We start from the raw sequence: 20,685 nt of genomic DNA, 5'->3' as shown, positions 1-20,685 counted from the left end.
CAAACAGATGTTCCACACTGCTTTTTCAGTGTTCACCAATAGAGGTTGTCAGACACCAATGTGTGCGTGCTGTCCTCGTTAAAACGGGTATGACTAGGGCGGCAGCTATCGATTATTTTATTAATCCAGTAATCTATCAATTATTCCATTGATTAATGGAAAAATAGATTAATAGGAAATACGTGTTATTTATAAGCAGTAAAAAAGCTGGTCTTTCATTGGTTTCCATTTTAGAAATTGCAAGGTTGTAAAGTTGATCTGCCTGCATCTGTCAAAAACAAAACAAAACACCTAAACCCTTTGATTGTATTCATGTGCCATACTGAAATTAAATGTTTTATAGAAAACATTTTCTTAAATGCAAAAATAATTAATAATCTCAAGTGCAGCAGAAGGTCAAAGTCAAATAAAATAATTTATACGCAATCTAAGGCATAAAAATGTACCTTGACTCTGTCTTTGTTGAAGGCGTTTGACATTAATAGGAGACAAGTTTTTGTGAAAAAAGGTGTTATGATGGATTAGTTATTAATTAACATTAACAGTAACTCAGTGGCTAACTTACCAACACTCAGGTCAGTGGCTCAGAGTTTAGTGACCCATATACATTGTTACTGGCTCGTGAAAAAGCTTTAATTTTTTATATTTTTAAATATTCATGCAATTGATACAACTTTTAATATTTTTTCACTTTCAATCTTAAAAATGCAAAGAAAGTCATGAAATTAATGTGGTGTGGTACAAACCATCCGCTCTAGACCGCTGTTTGCTGCAGGTATCGATTTCATGGAAAATAGTACGTGCTTCCCTCTTGTGGCGATGCCACGCAATTACATCTACATAATCCCAAATAAAAAACTGAATTAATGCAATAAAGCGAAGCCTTTTACAACAATAATTTCTTCAAACAAATTACTACGGTGACCATACATTTGCATGTTGTTAGTATTAGCAAAATCAAATGTCAGTTATGAGTATGTGTTTAACACTTACAGCTATATACTTATAGCGTTATTTTTGTGCCACTATTTTAAGCGCACATAAAAAAAAAAAAATTGAACGCACGTAAAAAGATTTTTGCAAGTGCAAGTGTTGCATTTTGACGAAAATGTTAGAGCACTTTTGCACATATTTAAAGTTTACACAGCACCATTCTGGCCTGAAAATGTATCTTAAAAGTTTATTTTGTGATCTAGAAAGAGTAATATTTCAAACTTCGCCACTCTGCGTTCCTAGGCAACTTCCTCGTTTTAGTTTTGGACGAAATGCATTCTGGGTTTGGGTACAGTAGCTAGCGAGCTGATTGGAGACCAAAACAGCCAATCAGAATTTTTGCATCCAAGTCTGTGATTGGCTGGTTTTGTGGCACAAATATAATGGTGTACAGAAAGATTTGAACGTAGGGGCAGAAATGTTGAGAGCGCAAGCAACACATTGCAAGTGAAAATGTGGAAAATATGGATAATAGCAAACACTGAAATACATTTTTTGAACGCATCAATGAATTTTGTTCACTCAAATTTAGCTTTTCTTCTCTCAAAATAAATTTCTTCTCAAAATGCAACACTTGTACCTGTAAATTTTAAGTGCGCTCAGAATACTGGCACAAAAATAACGCCATAACTTTCTATTTCCTTTATTCAGAATCATGTATATTGAAAGGCTTTATTATATTTCCCATTCCTGTAGCCACATAGAGACACTCATCGGCCAAGGTCAAAGCTAAGTAGTTCTCTGGAACTCCAAGTGATTACCTGATGACATCGTCACTTACCAACAACACCATCTCCACACTGCATGCAAATCCATCTTACCATGGTGGATTTGCATGCAGTGTGAATATTTTAAAACTTAGCACACCTAAAACAACCACAGAAGTTACAGGGAAGCCACAGAGTACACAACGCATCATATCAGGTAATTTTTCATTATAAATAATTATTTGAACATAAAAAAAATAATAATCTATTTCCATTAGTTCCTTTACTGGTAGCTACCAGTAAAGGAACTAATGGAAATAAATTATTATTATTTTTTAATTGCAATCGTTATGTTTAGTTTTTTAATCAAACTGTGCTTGTGCTAATTCCATGTAAAGTTCAATTTGTGTTACAGACATAATTTGAATCTGCTAACTTGAACTTTCGCCTATATTTTACAATCATGAACAATAAACCCATCTGTGGAGGTAAATCAACATTTTCTGCTTTAATTTTTGGCCACCTCAAAATTTTCATAAGAATTTAAAACTCTTATGATAGCATATCTATGTATTCACAGTCTTTTCAGAGCTAATGACTTCATGTGTGAGTGAAAAGAGCAGAGACGTTTTCTTTCCCTACACATCCTGATAATTGTATCAGTAATAACTATGACCTATATATTGATGTGTGGTGTGCTTAAGCGCTTTCAAATGGTGGAAATTTGGTTTGCAGTGAGGTTTTGACATAAACAAACTACCTGTATATCAGATATGTAAAGGGAAGCAGGAAAACCTCTGAAATGTTATAAAATGCACACAATGTGACTAATTTCACACAAAAATCAAATTTAAAAGTAAATTTAGGTTTTCCATAAATATTATATTTCAAATAGTTTATTAAATACTCTTAAAATAATAGCAGCACGCTAACGCATTTTGTCCACTCTGTGTGCTCGTAAGGGTCTAACCCTTTCACTCGTTTGATTTTTTACTCGTATCTTTTCTTTGACTTTTCATCAAGTCTGTCTTTGTACGGACCGGCATTGTTCTCCTTCGTTTTGTAAATACCTTTTTTGGGGGGCAAAGAAAAACCAAGAAGGCATTGGAACCGGAGAATGAACGTTTTGCAATGCTGCAAATGCTTGCATTTGATGCGGTACTTGGATTGTTTTGCCACGAGTTCCTGGCATGCAATGCACGAAAGTCACGTGGTCTGTCAATCTCTATAGGGAAGGGGTGTTTTTTCTTTTTCTTTTTTCACTCGCAAAGGAAGAGTGTTTATAGCGATGTCTGTAGAAAACGCAATTTTTACCGTTCTTCCCGCTGTAAACACCACTGTTTTGTTCATAAAAAAACATCACGTGTAGTTTTTATCATAACTCTGGTTTTACGTGGCCCATCGACACAATTCAAAAACTGGTATGCAGTTTGAAGTCCGCCCTTTCGACCCAAGTTGAAATGGAATCGCTGCATGCTGTAGCTGTGTCGTCTTAAATTGGTCATGTGATTTTGACGTGCCGGCGCGTCCGGCGACCCCAGAGGGTTAACTGAAGGCTTTTCAGGGAGTTTTTAGGACTTCCTGATAACAACGAATTACAGTCGTCCAACCTAGAAGTAAAAATGCATGAACTGGTTTTTCATCATCACTCTGAGACAGGATATTTCTAATTTTAGAGATATTGTGCAAATGGAAAGAAAGCAGTCTTACATATTTGTTTAATATGTGCATTGAAGGACATATCCTGGTCAAAAATGACTCCAAGGTTCCTCACAGTGTTACTGGAGGCCAAGGTAAAACCATCCAGAGAAAGAATCTGGTTAGATACCATATTTCTAGATTCTCAGGGCTGAGTACAATAACCTCAGTTTTATCTGAATTTAGAAGCATAAAATTAGCGGCCATCCAGGTCTTTATATATTTGAGACATTCCTGCAGTTTAACTAATTGGTGTGTGTTATCTGACTCATCTAGACATGTATACATTGGATAAGCATGTAACACCAACGTGCAGGCTTTAATGCTATAATGTCATGTTAACTGTTTCTGAATCAGTTCATGATTTTGCACGAGTGTAATGTTAATGTATAATTGCAGACAGCAAAATATTAAAATGTAATCTTACTTCATTTTCTTAATGTCAGATGCTCCAGTTAGACTAGCCTAATGACTGTCACTGGCTCTTTAAATCTCTTTTGGCACACCTATAACCAAATAAGTTTCAGTGTTTGCATAGTTTCTTTGCATAGTGTGTAAATCAAAAGACCTTCAGATTCACAGGAGGTTTCAGAAGCAAATCAAGTCATTGAACCGCATCAGGTACTTGTATATCTCTGAGTATAAATTATTTATAGATCAACCGTTAACTTTCTTTGCTTGTTGGTACTTGTTGCTGTACTGGTTGCAAAATATTCAAATGGTGTATGTGGTGTTGTATGCTGTAGTTGAGAAAACTGAGTATTAAGTTGCTGTTTTGCTTTTTTTCTCTAGACTACTTCCTCTGAACCATGGGTCATAAAACTCTCATTTGTGCAGGTAAATCCAAACAGTAAAAACATTTTTTTGTGAAGTAATGATGAAAATAAAAAAGAGTTAACTATGAAATAAATCAAAGCAAACTTTTTAAAAATTTTGTTGCAAATTTAGTCTTATAAACTCATTAAAGAGGGAAAAAAACACAAGATTTCATAAATGAAAAAAAAAAAAGTTTTGTGTTATTTAACTGAGAATAAAAAAACGTTTTTGTGGTAAATAAGCTGAAAAACTGCATCGAATATCACTAGTGAAAATATTATGACTGAAAGCTTTTTGAAACTAACAATGATATGGGTCTATAAACATGTTGCAAAACCTAGAAACAGCTTTTCAGGGTTGGAACAGGTCATTTCTTGCATGGCTGACATCTGGTCACAGAGATTTTTATATTCAGTGACTCATTTGCAGGGCCGTGCAGAGAGGTTTAAAGCGGCGGGTGCTCAAAGTTAAAAAGGGGCACATTGAACCAGGCTGAATAACAACAACACACATTCATCAAGAATCTAATATGGGAGGGCAGGGCTGTGTTGATCTGAGACTGTAGACAGTAAAAAGTCCATAGGAGAGATGGTAGCTGATTAAACAAGTGTCATGAGATAATAACAAAATGCAAAGATTGGTGACAGCGCTTGGAAGCATAAGGCAACAAAAAACTGTGAGAAATAATTTAGGCTCTGCCTGTGAATCACTCTTTGCTTCTCTTCTTCCTTCCATCCCATCATTTCATATTTCACTCTCCACTTGCTGTCTATCTGAGAACAAGGCACAACTTGCTATTGCAATAAACTATAATTTAATTATCCACACCTAACAACTCTTGCACTTAATCTATAATAAAATGATGACAGAAAAATGTTATAGCACTGCCTTTAGTAGCCTCACACAGCTCCTACTGTTTCCTCCTCATGTCCTTACCAGCCATGTCTGGACAATGTTATATCATGAGTAATATTTTTTTTAAAAATCCATCTAAATAAAACACACACATGCACGCACACACAGTGACATTTTAGACCTTCTTCAGAATACTGTATATACTATGGGCATCATGGTGCTGATCCAGAATCCTTACATTATTATTTATTACTAGAGCTACAAAAATAAAGCATTGAGGAGGGAGAAGTAATAAATATGAAATAATGTATTTATGATGATTCCATTTGTTTCACTAGCCACTCTGTGCAGGGCAAAGCTTTTTTAAACTGTAGAGATACAATAATTTTACTGCTGTAAAATCCAAATTTTGTCTTATTTAAAATATAAATCTAATATAATCTGCTTCTTAATGTATGTTCTTTAAAATACAGCGTGTGTTTTTTTAATATGTTATAATTATAATAATGCATAATTATGTGGACATGCATAATAGATCGTTTTTTAGTTAAATATAATCCAGAAAGGCAGGAAATGCTCTGTAACTTACTTTAAAACTAAATACGTTCACTAAAACGGTGACAGAGCTACAGACCCATGACAGCCTTACACAGGTAGCCAGCAGCTATGACCAGCACTACTTGTGCAGTTAATAAAAGGACAGGTAATGTTTGTCACGCTGTTGCACACACAGCACGCTCGTTTGTTTCAGTTCGTTGTTTGCAACAAGACAGCTTACCAACGTGTACGTAATAAGCTAATACTCCTGTGTGCTACACACTACAGTGTACGCTGTACACCTACTTACTGGTTTTGTTGCATCAGTCTGTGTCTCTGAGTTAATTTGTGTTTCTCCTACAGCTCCGGATCGCAAAAAATGCACGTGCTCTTTGTGAGCTCGTTCCCGGCTCGTAATCAGCGCGTTCTGCCGTCAAGGGCGATCATTGGTTAAATGTGATCATGTGACTGATGCAAGCCAGATCCTTTTATTTAGCAAAACTGTGATTAATAGTTAAATATTATTGTTGAGGGGCACAGACAGGACTCCGCACGCCCACACACATAAAAAAAAAAAAAAATGTTTTTAAAAAGTTGCCTCAACAAAGGGGCACTTTGGGCACCCATCAGGAAAGGGGCGGGTGCTCAAGCCCCTCTAGCCCCCCCCTCTGCACGTGCCTGCTCATTTGTATTGCTTTACATGCAAGTCCACAGTATCATAGAAACTCAATAACAATGGTAGAGTTTAGCTTGGTGATACAATACGCTACCAAACTTTTGAAACAAACAGTGAGCTTGGTCTATAAACACTGAAATTTTGCAAACTTAGAAGCATCTTTTCAGAGTTTTAAGAAGCAATTTCTATCACAGTCAGAGAGATCTTTTCATCCAGTGACTCATTTGCATCATTTTACATACAATTCCCACAGTGTCATTGAAACTCCACAAGAATAATAGAGTTTAACTGTGTTATGACAGAGTACAGTGCAATCTAAGGAGTTTGGAAAGAGTCTGGACTTCTTTAAGTTTCCTGACGATGTTTCATCTATCATCTGAGAAGCTTCTTCCATTCTGAGAAGAATTGGTGGAGTGTCCCAGATTTTAAGCCCTATTGGAAGTGTCCCTGACAGGGTCGTGGACCAACTATTGATAAATGCCAAATCACACGAGCCAAGATTTGAAAACGGTATTTAGAGAACTCTAAACACCCCCCATTAAAAAGACATGTCAAGAGACCAAATGTGATATGATTCTCTGCATTTATAACAAATATAACACCAAGGTTTTTGCAAGCCTAAATAAAAAAACAGTATAAAACAATTTATAGGAAATGTTAAGCTTGCTCAGTTAATTGGTGTCATCGACATCAAAGGGGAGTTATTGTGTGTAATCGTTATAGAAAGATTTAGCCGTCCTGTACAAATGGGGAAGAAAGAAGAAGAAAAAAAATGGATGGTAAATTATTATGTCAAAGTTAGGATTTTTGTAACTTTCCATTTTACAATACATTAGATATGAACAATTCTTTTTATTATTCATGTTTACTACCTACTAATAATGAATTACTTAGGAATTTAGTTAGGTGATTCAAAGACTATATGTCAAGATATGTGTTCAGTTTTAAATTAATTAATTATCATACATGTGTAAAACAATTGTTACTCTTTTTACTCTTTCTGTAACTTCATAGAAAATAACAAAAAAGATGATATATTTTTACATTCAGTTTGGATATATCATCAACTGAATATGGCAATATTCAGTAGATGAGTGCTAGTCATTCTTCTTTGGTTTGCAGGAATTTTCATAATGCATTTGATGACCACCACCAGAACTGCACTGCTCTCAGCAGGGTCCAATATAACAGGTAAACAAGCATGCACTGCAGTAGCTCAGTCAGTGTTTTGTTTAGTTTTTTTCATCCATCCATCCATCCATCCATCCATCCATCCATCCATCCATCCATCCATCCATCCATCCATCCATCTATCCAGCCAGCCAGCCAGCCATCCATTTTCTTCTGCTTGTCCGGGGCCGGGTTGTGGGGGCAGCAGCCCAAGCAGAGAAGCCCAGATCTCCCTCTCCCCAACCACCTCCTCCAGCTTGTCTGGGGGAACACCCAGGCGTTCCCAGGCAAGCCGAGAGATATAATTTCTCCAGCGTGTCCTGGGTCTGCCCCAGGGCCTCGTCCCTGTGGGACATGCCCGGAACACCTCATCCAGGAGGCGCCTAGGAGGCATCCTTGTCAAATGCCCGAACCACCTCAACTGGCTCCTTTCGATGTGAAGGAGCAGCGGCTCTACTCTGGGCCCCTCCTGAAAGGTCGAACTTCTTACCCTATCTCTAAGGGAGATGCAAGCCACCCTTTGGAGGAAACCCATTTCCACTTCTTGTTCTTTTGGTCACTACTCACAGCTTGTGACCATAGGTGAGGGTAGGGACGTAGATCGACTAGTAAATTGAGAGTTTCATCTTTACACTCAGCCCTGTCTTCACCACAACAGACTGGTACAGTGTCCGCATCACTGCGGCCACAGCACCAATCCGTCTGTTGATCTCCCACCCCCTTCTCCCGTCACTTGTGAACAAGACCCAGAGGTACTTAAACTCCTCCACTTGGGACAGGAACTCGTCCCTGACCCGGAGTGGGCACTGGCAGAGCACCCACCAGGAACGAGTCTGGCCTGTTGCCGGCGATGCGGACCAAGCTCTTGCAACGGTTGTGTAAGGACTGAATGGCCCGTAGCAATAGGCCAGACACCCATTACTCCCGGAGCACCCGCCACAGCATCCCCCGAGGGACACGGTCGAATGCCTTCTCCAAGTCCACAAAACACATTTAGACTGGTTGGTCAAACTCCCATGCACCCTCAGGTATCCTTGAGAGGATGAAGAGCTGATCCAGTGTTCCACGACCAGGACAAAACCTGCATTGTTCCTCCTGTATCCGAGGTTCGACTAACTAACTCAGTGAATCGCTATCTTATTTTGGTGGAGAGGTTTGTATTTCCCAGGGATCCCAGGGGACATGTTGTCTGGGGGCCTTTGCCCCACCGGTAGGATCTCCTATGGTAAATTGGTCCTGGGTGAGGGACCAGACAAAGAGCGATTCAGAAGTCCCCTATGACAAGACCATTGATGGAGCAGTTCACAATGCCTGGGATAGGGTTACCGGGGCCCCACCCTGGAGACAGGCCCGTGGAGGGTGCCCGAGGATGGGCTTCTGGTGGCCAGGCCTTAGTCCATGGGGCCTGGCTGGGCCCATCACCCGCAGGAGGCACTGTAGGGGCATTTTGAGCCGGGCGGTGGCCAGGAGTGGAGGTCCTGGCAGACCGATCCCCGGCTACCAAGACTGGCAATTGGGACATGGAATGTCACCTCTCTGGTGTGGAAGGAGCCTGAGTTAGTGTGTGAGTTTGAGAGGTACCGGCTAGATATAGTTGGGCTCAATTCAACGCATGGCTTGGGCTCTGGTACCAGCAAATGGTGGACACCAGAGGTGAGGGGAGCCACCAAGCTGAAGAAAGAGTCCTATTGGGCTTGGTTAGCCTGTGGGACTCTGGTAGCTGATAGGTACCGACAGGCCAAGTGGAATGTGGCGCTGGCAGTGGCTAAAGCAAAAACTCGGGTGTGGGAGGAGTTTGGAGAGGCTGTGGAAAAAGACTTTCGTACTGCCTCAAAGAGATTCTGGCAAACCGTCAGACGACTCAGGAGGGGAAAGCGGTGCTCTACCTGCACTGTGTATTTTGCAGGTGGAGTGCTGCTGACTTTGACTGAGAAAATTTTCAGGCGCTGGAAGGAATACTTCAAGGACCTCCTTAATCCCACTGACACATCTTCCGTGGAGGAAGCAGAGTCTGGGGATGAAGGGGATGACCCACCAATCTCTGGGGGCGAGGTCACTGAAGTAGTTAAGCAACTTCTTGGTTGCAGAGCCCCTGGGGTGGATGAGTTCCGCCCCAAGTTCCTTAATGCTCTGGATGTTGTAGGGCTGCCTTGGTTGACACTCCTCTACAGTGTTGCGTGGAAATCAGGGGCAGTACCCCTTGATTGGCAGACCGGCTTGGTGGTTCCCATCTTTAAAGGGAAGCCCAGCTATTAAGACATTCTTGCGCTAAAATATGTACTGTGCTTTCAATAAGACATATCTGGTATTAAAATACACCAAATGTTTTCCTTTTACGCACATTTGACATAAAACCGATTTACCAGTAGGCCGCCATTGTTATTTACTTCTCAATGCACTCTCGGTAACCTTTCCAGTTTGAACCAGAGCATCCCGAGAGAGAGAATGAAAATAGTCAACCGCACTTAGTTTAGATGAAGATGAAAACAATCCATCACACGAGGACGAGAGAGTGAGGGAAAATTACTGGTGTCTATGTGGCTACTGCTTGCCAATGGCAACGGCGACTGATAAGGTTTGTTGTAAAGCACCAAAACTTTTTGAAGCCGTATGTCTTAATCCAGATGTTCTTTGGGCAGCCCTTGTTAGCCTCCATGACCAGTATCCAGTCTTTAAGTGATAACGTGATGAATCCTGTTACTGGGCCCTAAGTATTCTCATTCAATAAGAGTGTTGTGTTTTTAACATATTTTAATGCTTTGTATCTTGTTCGATTTAATCTCAACAAGCCCCTAAAAACAGTCAGTGATCACTGTCGGCTTCTCACGGTTTTTATTACTGCTAATAATTTTAAAGCTCCGTTTTTAAACCCTTACGATGTAACTACAGCCCAGCCCATGCAGCAGTATGTTAATGACTAACCTTGTATTGTGATGGATTATCTCGGTGGTTCTCCTGACTGACGTTTCGTCCATTTACAGCATCCTGCCATGCGATTGCATTTGCCCCTAACGTGGGGACCCTCACATTAACTTTTATCGAGTGGAAAAATTCCTCCGTTCGTTAGTGTTTGTCCTCCAGCTTTGCTGTTTATGTTATGCTAACATAGCTTGTCGCGCTAGCGATCACGTAGCACATCATTATATACCAGCTTGCCCAACTTCAGTAACCCTACAAACGTCGCTGCGTTTTACTTTCCTGCCATCATTTATGTTGGAAGTGATAGCAGAGCTGTACATTTTAATTTGTTTAATAAATCTCTCAGTCAGAACATGGTATATTATATTTAGATGGAAGCTAGCGAGCTAACTCCCTGCTAACTTCTAACTCCGTTAAATGTCATAAATTCCGTTTTCATGGATGCCTGGATGTTGCACTTAATTAACAATCAAACTTAATTGTTACACCTGGCAGAGCAGCCACACTGACCAGTTTATTACAAATTAACAATTTTAGACAGTTTTAGAACTGTCAGCAATGCTGCAGGGATCATTTGACTTTTGCAGCGGAGTTTAGGCCCATGCATGGCTAATAACGTCAGACTCAAATACCGGATAGTGCGGGTCTACCAAGTCGTAACCAGGTCACTAATAGGCAAGTTAATTAATGCGGTTGCTACATTATAAAAAACAAAACAGGTTAGCTGAATGAGAGCACCTATACAGCCGACAACCAATACACGTCATCGTCCCAGAATACGTTGTGTGCGAAAAAACATGGCCTCTCCCATGGCTCCAAAATAGTTTTAAACAACAAACATTTAATGAATAACAAAAAAATTGTAGTTATTCTCAAGTATGTTTTTATGTAGGGGACATAATTTGTAACATATATAGAGTAACTTGTCATAATAGTCGTGGTTTGCTTTAAGAAAGGGGACAGGAGGATGTGTTCCAACTACCGGGGAATCACACTCCTCAGCCTCTCTGGGAAAGTCTATGCCAGGGTGCTGGAGAGGAGAGTCCGTCTGTTAGTTTTTTCAAATACATTTTTATATTTTTTTGAACAATGATAAACCCAGCTGGATTTTAAAAAAATTGAGGAGATTTTTTGGTGATTGCAATGACAGTGCATTAATACATTGTCATACTTAAAGGGAAAACTAAAACTAGACAAAAGTAGTAAGATCAGCTTAATCTAATAATTTCCAGGGGTTTTTTTTGTTTTGTTTTTCAAGCCAAGAGGACACAGTTGGGTTTCGAGCCATATCTGAACTGAATTCTTGGCCAGCATTTATTGCAGATCTGTTTCTGACTGAATATTCCTGAGACCTTGACGTGTTTATCAGATTTGCCAACCAATTAATATTTTAAAGTTGCAGACGTTTTTCATCTCTTAAAACCAGCTTGTTTCTTAAATTCCTTATTTCATGTTTCTTGATTTCACGAGACAGATAATTCATTGGAACAAACTCACTGAAAAAAATGTATTTTAGAATAAAACAGTTATGAGATGGGAAACAAAATATATTTTTGGTTGGTAGGTTTAACTTAAGTAATCCTATGTGTATTTATGCATGAGAAAGTTAATACTCTTTGGTGATGCAGTTTGTCTGTTTTTAATTGAAGAAAGAAAGGCTAATCTGCTGGTTTTTTTAAGTGCTTAAGGAGTATCACTTCATCAATAAATCCCTGACCTGGTATGAGGCTCAGAGCTTCTGCAGATTAAAGTACACCGACTTAGCAACCATAAATAAAATGAATGATGAAAACCAGCTGATCAACACACTGGGCAGTAACGTGACATCGTCATGGATTGGACTTTACAATGGACAGACCAACAGGTGGCTTTGGTCTGATGGCAGCGGTATAGCGAGCTTCACCCAGTGGAGCCCTGGTGAACCAAGCAACTCTGGAGGGGTTGAGGCATGTGGACAGATGTATGATAACGGCCTCTGGAATGACGCGTCATGTGGATTAGCCATGGCTTATGTGTGTTATGAAAGTGAGTAAATGACACAGTGATCTTTAAAGCAAATGTAAACTGATGCAATTACATACAGTGATTAAGCTGAAATAAAACCTTCAGGATTTTGATATGAATTATTTAATGGTGAAGATAAATATGAATTTATATTTCTTATATCTAAAACAAAGAAAGAAAAATCATTAGCTGGGTAGCACACAAAATGATAGCCCAGGTGTGATTCTTTTAAATGTGTGCACATATATGAATCAATACACAATTACAATGGTTTAAGGCATTTTTTTTATATTAGTTTTTTGTCACTAGCCACACTATGGCCCTCCTAAATGTAAATCTGGCTCTAAAAATCTTACCTGATTTCTACTTTTCTTGGAAGAAAAAAGATGTCTAACTTCCTTTTATTCCTCTCTCTTTGTATGTTTTTAGTTCAGCAGGATGGCAGCAAGAAGTATGTGGTTTACACACAGGGACAAACCTGGCCGAACAGTCAAGATCTGTGCAGGCAGAAGCACACTGATCTGGCATGTGTGCATACAGCACAGGAAAATTTAGCGATTGCTGCAGTTACAAACGTAGTGTGGTTCGGTCTGTTTAAAGATTCCTGGTACTGGTCAGATGGAACAAAGACCTCCTTCAGGTACTGGAAAAGAGGCGGAAGTTATAGTGGAAAATGCGTTTCTGTGGAAGGATCACAGCAGGGACGCTGGGTACCAGCTGACTGTAACCAGAAAGCAACATTTATCTGTGAAGGCGGTAAGTTCCTGAAATACAAAAGCAATAAGTCATTTCTTGGAAAAAGTGTGATGTCAAAACTCAGATAGAAAAATAATAATATTCATAATAAGGATTGCAATCAACACAACAGCTTTCTTCTTCCTTTCCTAGATGTAAGAGCATGCATCAAGATGCAAAATAATGGCTGAGATTATATTTCTGTGTTTGTATTCTGCAGGTCTCAAGCTAAAGAAGATGGTCATAAAGATGAAGGTGCAGTCTGATGTGGATCTCACTGACTCTACTACTTCCAGCCTATTCCTACAGAAGGTACAAACATAGCTTCAAGGGTCCACCAGGGGAAACTGGTTATACTGCAAGAGTTCATAAAATTACAGTAAACAGAACATCAACCAAAAACTACCTACAGAAAAAAATAATACCAGTATTCAAAAAGTCTTGAGTAGAGTCAAAAATATAATAAGAGTAATATTTTCAGTGAAGCACATCTGAAGCACTCTGTTATTTATGACATCATGAACTCCTCCCTGAGATCTTGCTGTCTAGCAAGACTGTCAATTCTATTTTTATACATAATACATTATGGTCTGTTTGTTTTTGAAAGTAATAGAAACTAAATAAAAATATTTAAATTCAACACTTAAGTATCTCCTCAAAGTCCAACTGATGATTTAAAAATGGTTTAGTTATTATAGTTATCTTAATGTTACACAGACAGGTATGAAGCTGTGTGCTAAATCTGGAGAGTATGGCAAACAATTATTTTCTTTGATCGTATTTTTTCTTTTAGTTGGAAACAATCCTGAGAGATCAAGGGGTGACTGATGTCCAACTTAAATATAAACGTGTATTTCAACCTCAGTTGAAGACCACTGAGAACGCAGGTACGAGAGGCCTCCCTACAGGGAGCATATATCATGCTAACCTTAATTTGAAACATACCAATCATTTTGTGCAAATTAATTTAGTAAAAAAACAAACAAACAATCAGTGAAAAGGTTTTTTTCCTCTCTTTACAGGATGCTGAGTGCAGAAGTGCCAATGTCGTTTTACTGCAACATTAGTGGTTGTAGTGGTTTGTAGAGCTGATGGATGGAAACAGATTATTTAAAGATTGTTGCTTTCCCCAGCAAATTTATTTACCCTATACTTGTGTAGTTCATAACAGCTGATGTAGATTCTAACCTAAGTTATTAAGTAAATTAAACTTTTACTTACTTTAAGAGTGTAATTAAAACAGTAGATCTTGTCCTCATTTACCCCCTAAGGTTTTTGGTCATAATATTGTAACTATGGGTGGGAAGAAGAACCTATGCAACATAACATTAAATATTGTAATAATATGAACTCAAAATCAAAGTGCTAATAATAGATGCAAATCACTTTCAAGCTTTGAAAACTTTGCATTACCGTGCTTTGGACATGGCATCTAAGTGCTTTATTTTGAAAAGACAATTGTGTGAAGAATTTTTTTTTCTGCTTCTTTCAGTCAGTAGAAAAAAACAAACATATTCATAGCTGCAACCAGACTGCTCCCTTACTTTGGTAGTGACTCTCATGTTTTCATTTGGTCACCATATTGTTATACGATAGCGATCTCTCCTAATCTGTGTTTATGGAGGCATGTGTTCTGTCTACAATAAAATAACTTTCTGAATGTTGAACCTTCTTATCCAGTGTTTTTCTGTTGTATTTATTCCCCCATGCCTCACAGCACAGGTCTGAGAGAGATCATTTTTAAAACTAACAGTCTGAGATGAGGTAGAATCTCAGCCATGATAAAACCTTTCCCATAACTCAGGTAAGATGTTCTAGTCTATCCCAAAAAAAATACAGTCATCCACAGTGGCTTCATGTGTCTGGCCCGTCGGTGTGTGGGAGCTGAGTCTTCAGTCCTGCAGAGAATACATGCAGGAAGAGGTGGAACTTCATTTTTATGGGCACACAATCGGCCAATCACATGCAAAGACTGAGATCACACCATTATGTGAAAGAAGGGCAGACGTTCTGAAGACGGTGGTACAGGCCAGGTATGCAGAGAGACGGGGAGCCGCATTTAAATGCAAGCGTGTCAGAAAAAGTAACAAGTGAACACATAAAATGAGCAGCATCTGACTACATTTCACTGATGTTGGAGACTGCAAAGCTGAATGCAGGATTTATAAAATTAGGAGATGGATAATGTGATACGCATTTTTATTTTTTAGCCATTTTCCATTGTGGAGAATAAAAGGTTTCAAACTTTTCCAGGCTTTAAACCTCATGCGTCCTCCCTATTAGCAGTGAATACATAAAAACAAGGCTTTTATGAAAACACTGAATAAAAAATTTCTTCTTGAAAAAGACTAAATGTACAGTTCAGTATTGAATATTACATAAAATAAACTATGTACAAAGTGTCTTTGAATGGCAGAGATGCAGAAATGTGTGCATGTAGCACAAAGGTATTGCTCGTGTCTGAGTGCATAAATGAGTCACTGGCCTGAATGTGGCATGAAGCCATTTATAATTCTTACTCAATTTGATCTGCTGCTCACCACAAACAAGCAAGTAGAAAAAAGTAGAAATTTTGGACTTTTATTTATATTTTCACAGGTTTTACACTTTTTCCTACTGATAAAAACCTCCCGTATGATCATTCATACTATACAAAGTAATTATGAAATAAACAATTAACAAAATGTTCCCGGTATGTGAGGCAAGAGGGAGTATGTTATGTTATGTGAAGGTGCAGCCAGAGCTCTGTTCTTGTTGTGTTTCTGGGTGTAAAATAAAGGACTTCACATTTAACTTTAACTTGTGATCTCCTCATAAAAAATCTGCCTAACATGTCTCTGCAGCAGCAGGAGACAATAAACATGTGACAGTATGTTGTGGTCAGATCTTGTTGTTTTGTCTGTGTAAAAGGAAGGAAGCAAAAACTTATAAAAAGTGTTTGTGGTCTTCACAGCTCTGTGGTATCTGCTGTGCTGTTGCTTCACTCGCTGTCTTTACAGAAAGTCTGAAAGTTTTCAGACGTGTCACTGCTGGATGTGAGGATGGGAGCCACTTTGCTCTGTGAGCTGGGCCTATTCTGTGAGTACATCACTGACTCCTATTGTTTGATTCATACTGATCCATAAACATGTTTGATAAGAAGATCATCAGAGCATCAGTCATTTGTACCATTGCAGGTCATGCGATCAGAGGACTCTCATGTTTGTTACCAACATGGTTATTTGTAGACTGGATTAGATTTTAGTGCACTGACTCAGATCAGAGTGGAGCTGATTTAGCTTGTGTAAAAAAGGATTGTTTAGCTTGTTAATGTCTGAAGTTTCTGTCTTTATTGTAGTGCTCTGTACGCTCCTCTGCACTGGACACGCTCAAGGTGACTGAACAGTTTTCACTTTATTTTATTGACTTCTTTTTATTCATTTAGTAAAGATTCATCTCAACCTACTGCATCAGTTTTAAGCACTTTCTGGTTTTGCTCATTTTTGCAACACATTTATATTTTTTATGAACATGTTGTTGCTTCTTGACTAAATAAAATGTTTCAATGTTTCAGATTGTTAACTTGGTTGTGTTGGATTTTAGATGCTGTGCTAACGATTGAACCCAACTGGTCCAGTTTTTTCATTGGAGAGTTCATTGTCTTCAAATGTGACATGAATGAAGGAAAAGACACTGACTGGAAATATATAATCAAGAAGGATGGTCAAGAATTTATCAGCTACAGTGATTACAAAAACCACAGATTAAAATGTACAATTTCAGGTCACAGTGGTGAATATCAGTGCTCTGGTCACAGGACGAGCAACAGTTATACAAAGAACAGTAATACTGTCTCTATAACTGTATTAGGTAAGTCCTCAGTGACCAACAGCATAAATTTATGATCCTGTACATTTAAATGTTGTCACATCAGAGGTAATGAGCAGACCCAAACTCTTCCAAATAAAGACAGTGAGTTTATTTACAGTGATAAATAGTGACAAAATAATGTGCAAATCCCAGTGTTGTGCCAAAAAGTGGTTGTTTTTCAAGTATCTTTATAACTCTGTGTTATTGTGCTTACATTATAACCAATCCGGTCCTTTATGTCCACTTCATCAGGCAGGACAATGGAAAAACAGTTATATTCTGTTTATTTAGAGATATACACCCTGCCTCTGTTACCATGTTGAGAAAGACAGCAAAAAATCAAAGAGCAGAAAATATGATGAAGAAGAATTTTGAAGGTTTTCCTGCAAGTAGCGGGTTTTATGACATTAGCACATGCTTTTTTAAAAAAATAATGTATGGATCTGTTTTTCTTTAATTTTCATAACAGCAGATAAACCCAGGGCCACACTGACAGCAGGAACAACAATCATACCAGTAGGGGGCAGTGTGACACTGACCTGCTCTGTGCAGAGCTCTGATGGATGGAAATATGAGTGGTTCAGACAAACCCAAAGAACCTCTGAAGTTAAAATCAGAGATCAACAAAACAGAGATATCAGAGTATCTCAAGGAGGAATCTACCGCTGCAGAGGAACAAGAGTTTACCCAGTTTACTACACTGATATAAGTGATGATGTCACCATTGAGATAACCTGTGAGTTCAGTCATTTAGTTTGAAATATACATTCACTCATGATTATCAAATGATGTTAAGGTTCCTCTGTTGATTTCATTTTTCTATTTTTTTTATCTTAACTGTTAATATGTGTAAACAGTTTCCAATAAAGTTGTTGTAAAACAACAACCCAACTGGCCTCAGATATTCAGAGGTGAGACGATCACTCTGAACTGTGAGGTGCAGGAAGGAGGTGAAACCGCTGAGTGGGAGTATGAATGGAGAGGACCCAGGACACTCAAAGTGTGGACACGCAATAATGATTGGACATTCAGAGTTTCTCAGTTCAGCAGTGGAGACTACATGTGTAAGAGTCGACGCAGAGATGACTCATATTCTTCAACAGAGTGGAGTGAAGCCTTCACATTGTCAGTATCAAGTAAGTCATGTTTGTTGTGTGAGCCCAGGATGAATTCAATGGTCTACAAAGGATGTTACATTGTTACATTGTGACAAAGAGCTGCAGCTGATAGTAGCTCATTGTTGGCAGTTTGTCACCACTTTGTCTCCTGAACTTTCAGCTGGTATAGGGACAGCAATGCTGACCTGCTGCTCCATAACCTGAGTACAATAATGATATAAATAATGATAAAAATGGTTCTTGTAGGTAGGGAGGCAGATTTGGTTTGTGTGTGTGCATGTGTGTGTATACATGTTTAGACATCTTTGTAAGGACAAAAAATTGGTATGCTACTATATTTGTGGGGACCAAGAGTCCATTGTGGGGACAAAATGCTCGTCCCTGCTAGTTTGAAGGTATTTCTAAGACTCAAAATGTGGTTTTAGTGTCAGGGTTACAATTAGGTTATGGTTAGGTTTAGGCTAAGGTTCAGGATTAGGCCTTCAATTTTTCAATTAGATGTCCTCACTAAGATATGAAAACAAGTGTGTGTGTGTTCTTGTCTAGCTATCATTGTGAGGACCGAAATCTGCATTCTATTATATTTGTGAGGACCAACAGTCATTTGTGAGGACACACACCCGAAGGCTGAAAATGGGGTTTTAGTGTGAGGGTTACAATTAGGTTATGGTTAGGTTTAGGCTAAGGGTCAAGGTTAGGCATTCATTTTTAATGGTTATGGTTAGGGTAAGGGGTTAGGGCAAACATTATGTCAATGAAGGTCCTCACTAAGATAGTTGAACGAGCATGTGTGTTTGTGTGTCTTATGTAAATGTTGATACTAAGGTAAAAAAAAAAGTGTAATGTGATTTGCAGGAAGTTACAGCGAGATGAACAGGATTTTCTTTTCCTCTTACAGGAAAGGAGGCAAGTGTTGATTTCTTCTCATGATGCAGGACGAAGTTGTCTAGCCAAAGTAAACTGTTGCAGTCTGTAAATGAGAAGAAGCATCAAAATGAAACTATGTAAAATGCATTACAGCCCTGTATTAGAGGAATGAGTGTGTGAGAGGGAATGACATCAGTGTTAACACAGTTTGGGCCATTGCACTATGTTGCATATATTCACACTGTTACAATTTGGTAATTGGAGGAGGAAAACCAGAAGAAAAATGCAAAATGAAGGCACATATCCTGGCCTGTGTGTGGTGTAATATCTATTTTCTTTCTGTCTTTGTTTAAACTCAACAGCAGATCACCCAAAGGCCCAAATAACTATTGATGTGAGAGACATTCCAGTAGGGGGCAGTGTAACCCTTAGCTGCTCAGTGAACTCATCATCATCTGGATGGAAATACTACTGGTACAGAGATGTGAACTCATCTGAACCTCTGACCACAGAAGATGCTGTTCAGATGCAGATGCAGTTCCCTTCAGATGGACAAATCCGTGTCTCACAGGAAGGACGCTACAGGTGCAGAGGAGGAAGAGGACACCCAGTCTACTACACAGAGTACAGTGATCCACTCATCATTGATGAAAATGGTGAGCTTTTCATCAGTGAGTGTCATAGAAAGACAAAATGTAGTTTTATGCCTGGATCAGTGATTCACAGTTTTTGAGATATTGCAACACATTTGGCCTCAAATATACAGACTAGTCAAGATAATAATCAGATGTGAGATCCTGAAGAAGACACTGAGTGGGAGTGTGAAGGGAGAATGAAAAGTTCTCTACAGTCTTCAACACACCTGAGTGAAATACTTCTGTTTGACATCACTCAGGCCAATCTTTATGCTACATTCAGAATCTAGTTCTAGTCCCGCTCCTTATCCACTGCATTATATTACTGTAAAATGCCATCGTCCTTGTGAACAGAAGCATTTTTAAAGCTGCTATTTTAGTGTTTATAGGCACAGTGTAAGTACAGTGTAAGTACAAAGGGATGAAATATCAGCTTATTTTGTTCTTTGCAAAACTGACACTCAGCTTTCTGAGGTGAAGTTTCAAGTTGGTAGCAGTTAATGTTTCTTTTTTTTACAACAGATGTGCTCGATCCTGAAAGTTCTTCATTTGTTGTTCTGATGATCTTTAGACTAATGTTCATTTTCATGTTCCTCCTGTTCTTGTTATATTGCTGCACAAAGTCAAAAGGTGAGAGTTGTTTTTCTTCTGATATTAAATATTTTACTCTTTAAGTACAGTACTGTGCATAGGTCATGATCCTCATTTCTTAATATTTTGCTAAGAAAATGGGAAACAGTTGCAGTGATCTACTGAAACGTAAACATAAATGGAAATCTAGCAAATAAAGTAAAAACAATGTGGATAAATAACAACTAAGAAGTCAGATGTTTTCCAAATGTTATTTCATGGTGAGACCACTGAGACCATTTCTGATGAGGCTTCATTGAACAGTAAAAGATTCAGCTGAAGGTTCAGATGCATCATCAGGTGCTGTGTCAGGTCTTTGCTGCATATAAAGAGATGAGGGGTGGCTGAAGACTTTTGAACCACACAGATGCAGCATGTGGCCCTAAAGTGGAAACAGCAATGTATAATAGATGACCATGTAAAAGCAAATGCCTTTTTTTAAAGTTTCTAATAAAGGTTTTGCGGATGACCAGAGG

General features: G+C 38.7%; 2 protein-coding genes across 3 annotated transcripts; both read left to right on the top strand.

Moving 5' to 3' along the window:
• The first annotated feature begins 11,328 nt into the window (after positions 1 to 11,328).
• Positions 11,329 to 14,833, top strand: LOC146522417 (secretory phospholipase A2 receptor-like). Of its 2 annotated transcripts, XM_085154741.1 has the most exons (5): positions 11,334 to 12,396; positions 12,805 to 13,131; positions 13,331 to 13,422; positions 13,904 to 13,997; positions 14,133 to 14,833. In XM_085154741.1, the coding sequence occupies exons 1-5, from the start codon at positions 12,150 to 12,152 to the stop codon at positions 14,138 to 14,140; spliced, it is 768 nt and encodes a 255-aa protein (XP_085010867.1). In that variant the 5' UTR covers positions 11,334 to 12,149; the 3' UTR covers positions 14,141 to 14,833. The 2 variants fall into 2 exon arrangements, with proteins under 2 accessions (XP_085010866.1, XP_085010867.1); XM_085154740.1 differs by lacking the exon at positions 14,133 to 14,833 and having other exon boundaries at positions 11,329 to 12,396; positions 13,904 to 14,121.
• A 24-nt stretch (positions 14,834 to 14,857) lies between these two features.
• LOC146522416 (Fc receptor-like protein 5) lies at positions 14,858 to 20,027 on the top strand. The gene is made up of 5 exons (XM_085154742.1): positions 14,858 to 16,188; positions 16,448 to 16,959; positions 17,429 to 17,695; positions 17,817 to 18,095; positions 19,307 to 20,027. The coding sequence occupies exons 2-5, from the start codon at positions 16,647 to 16,649 to the stop codon at positions 19,675 to 19,677; spliced, it is 1,230 nt and encodes a 409-aa protein (XP_085010868.1). The 5' UTR covers positions 14,858 to 16,188; positions 16,448 to 16,646; the 3' UTR covers positions 19,678 to 20,027.
• The last annotated feature ends 658 nt before the right edge of the window (positions 20,028 to 20,685 follow it).

Source organism: Neolamprologus multifasciatus, chromosome 3, assembly GCF_963576455.1.
Source record: "Neolamprologus multifasciatus chromosome 3, fNeoMul1.2, whole genome shotgun sequence".
In the NCBI taxonomy this organism is placed as follows: Eukaryota; Metazoa; Chordata; class Actinopteri; order Cichliformes; family Cichlidae; genus Neolamprologus; species Neolamprologus multifasciatus.
Note: the sequence above shows the minus strand (reverse complement) of the source record. Positions and strands in the feature narration are given on the sequence as shown.

Bases quoted from the DNA above. Each gene is read 5' to 3' on its own strand.
- LOC146522417 (XM_085154740.1), top strand. From the start codon at position 12,150: ATGAATGATGAAAACCAGCTGATCAACACACTGGGCAGTAACGTGACA. The intron at 12,397-12,804 runs GTGAGTAAATGA...GTATGTTTTTAG, and splicing joins GGCTTATGTGTGTTATGAAA to TTCAGCAGGATGGCAGCAAG. The intron at 13,423-13,903 runs GTACAAACATAG...TTTTTCTTTTAG, and splicing joins CCAGCCTATTCCTACAGAAG to TTGGAAACAATCCTGAGAGA.
- LOC146522416 (XM_085154742.1), top strand. From the start codon at position 16,647: ATGTTTCAATGTTTCAGATTGTTAACTTGGTTGTGTTGGATTTTAGAT. The intron at 16,960-17,428 runs GTAAGTCCTCAG...TTTTCATAACAG, and splicing joins TGTCTCTATAACTGTATTAG to CAGATAAACCCAGGGCCACA. The intron at 18,096-19,306 runs GTAAGTCATGTT...TAAACTCAACAG, and splicing joins CTTCACATTGTCAGTATCAA to CAGATCACCCAAAGGCCCAA.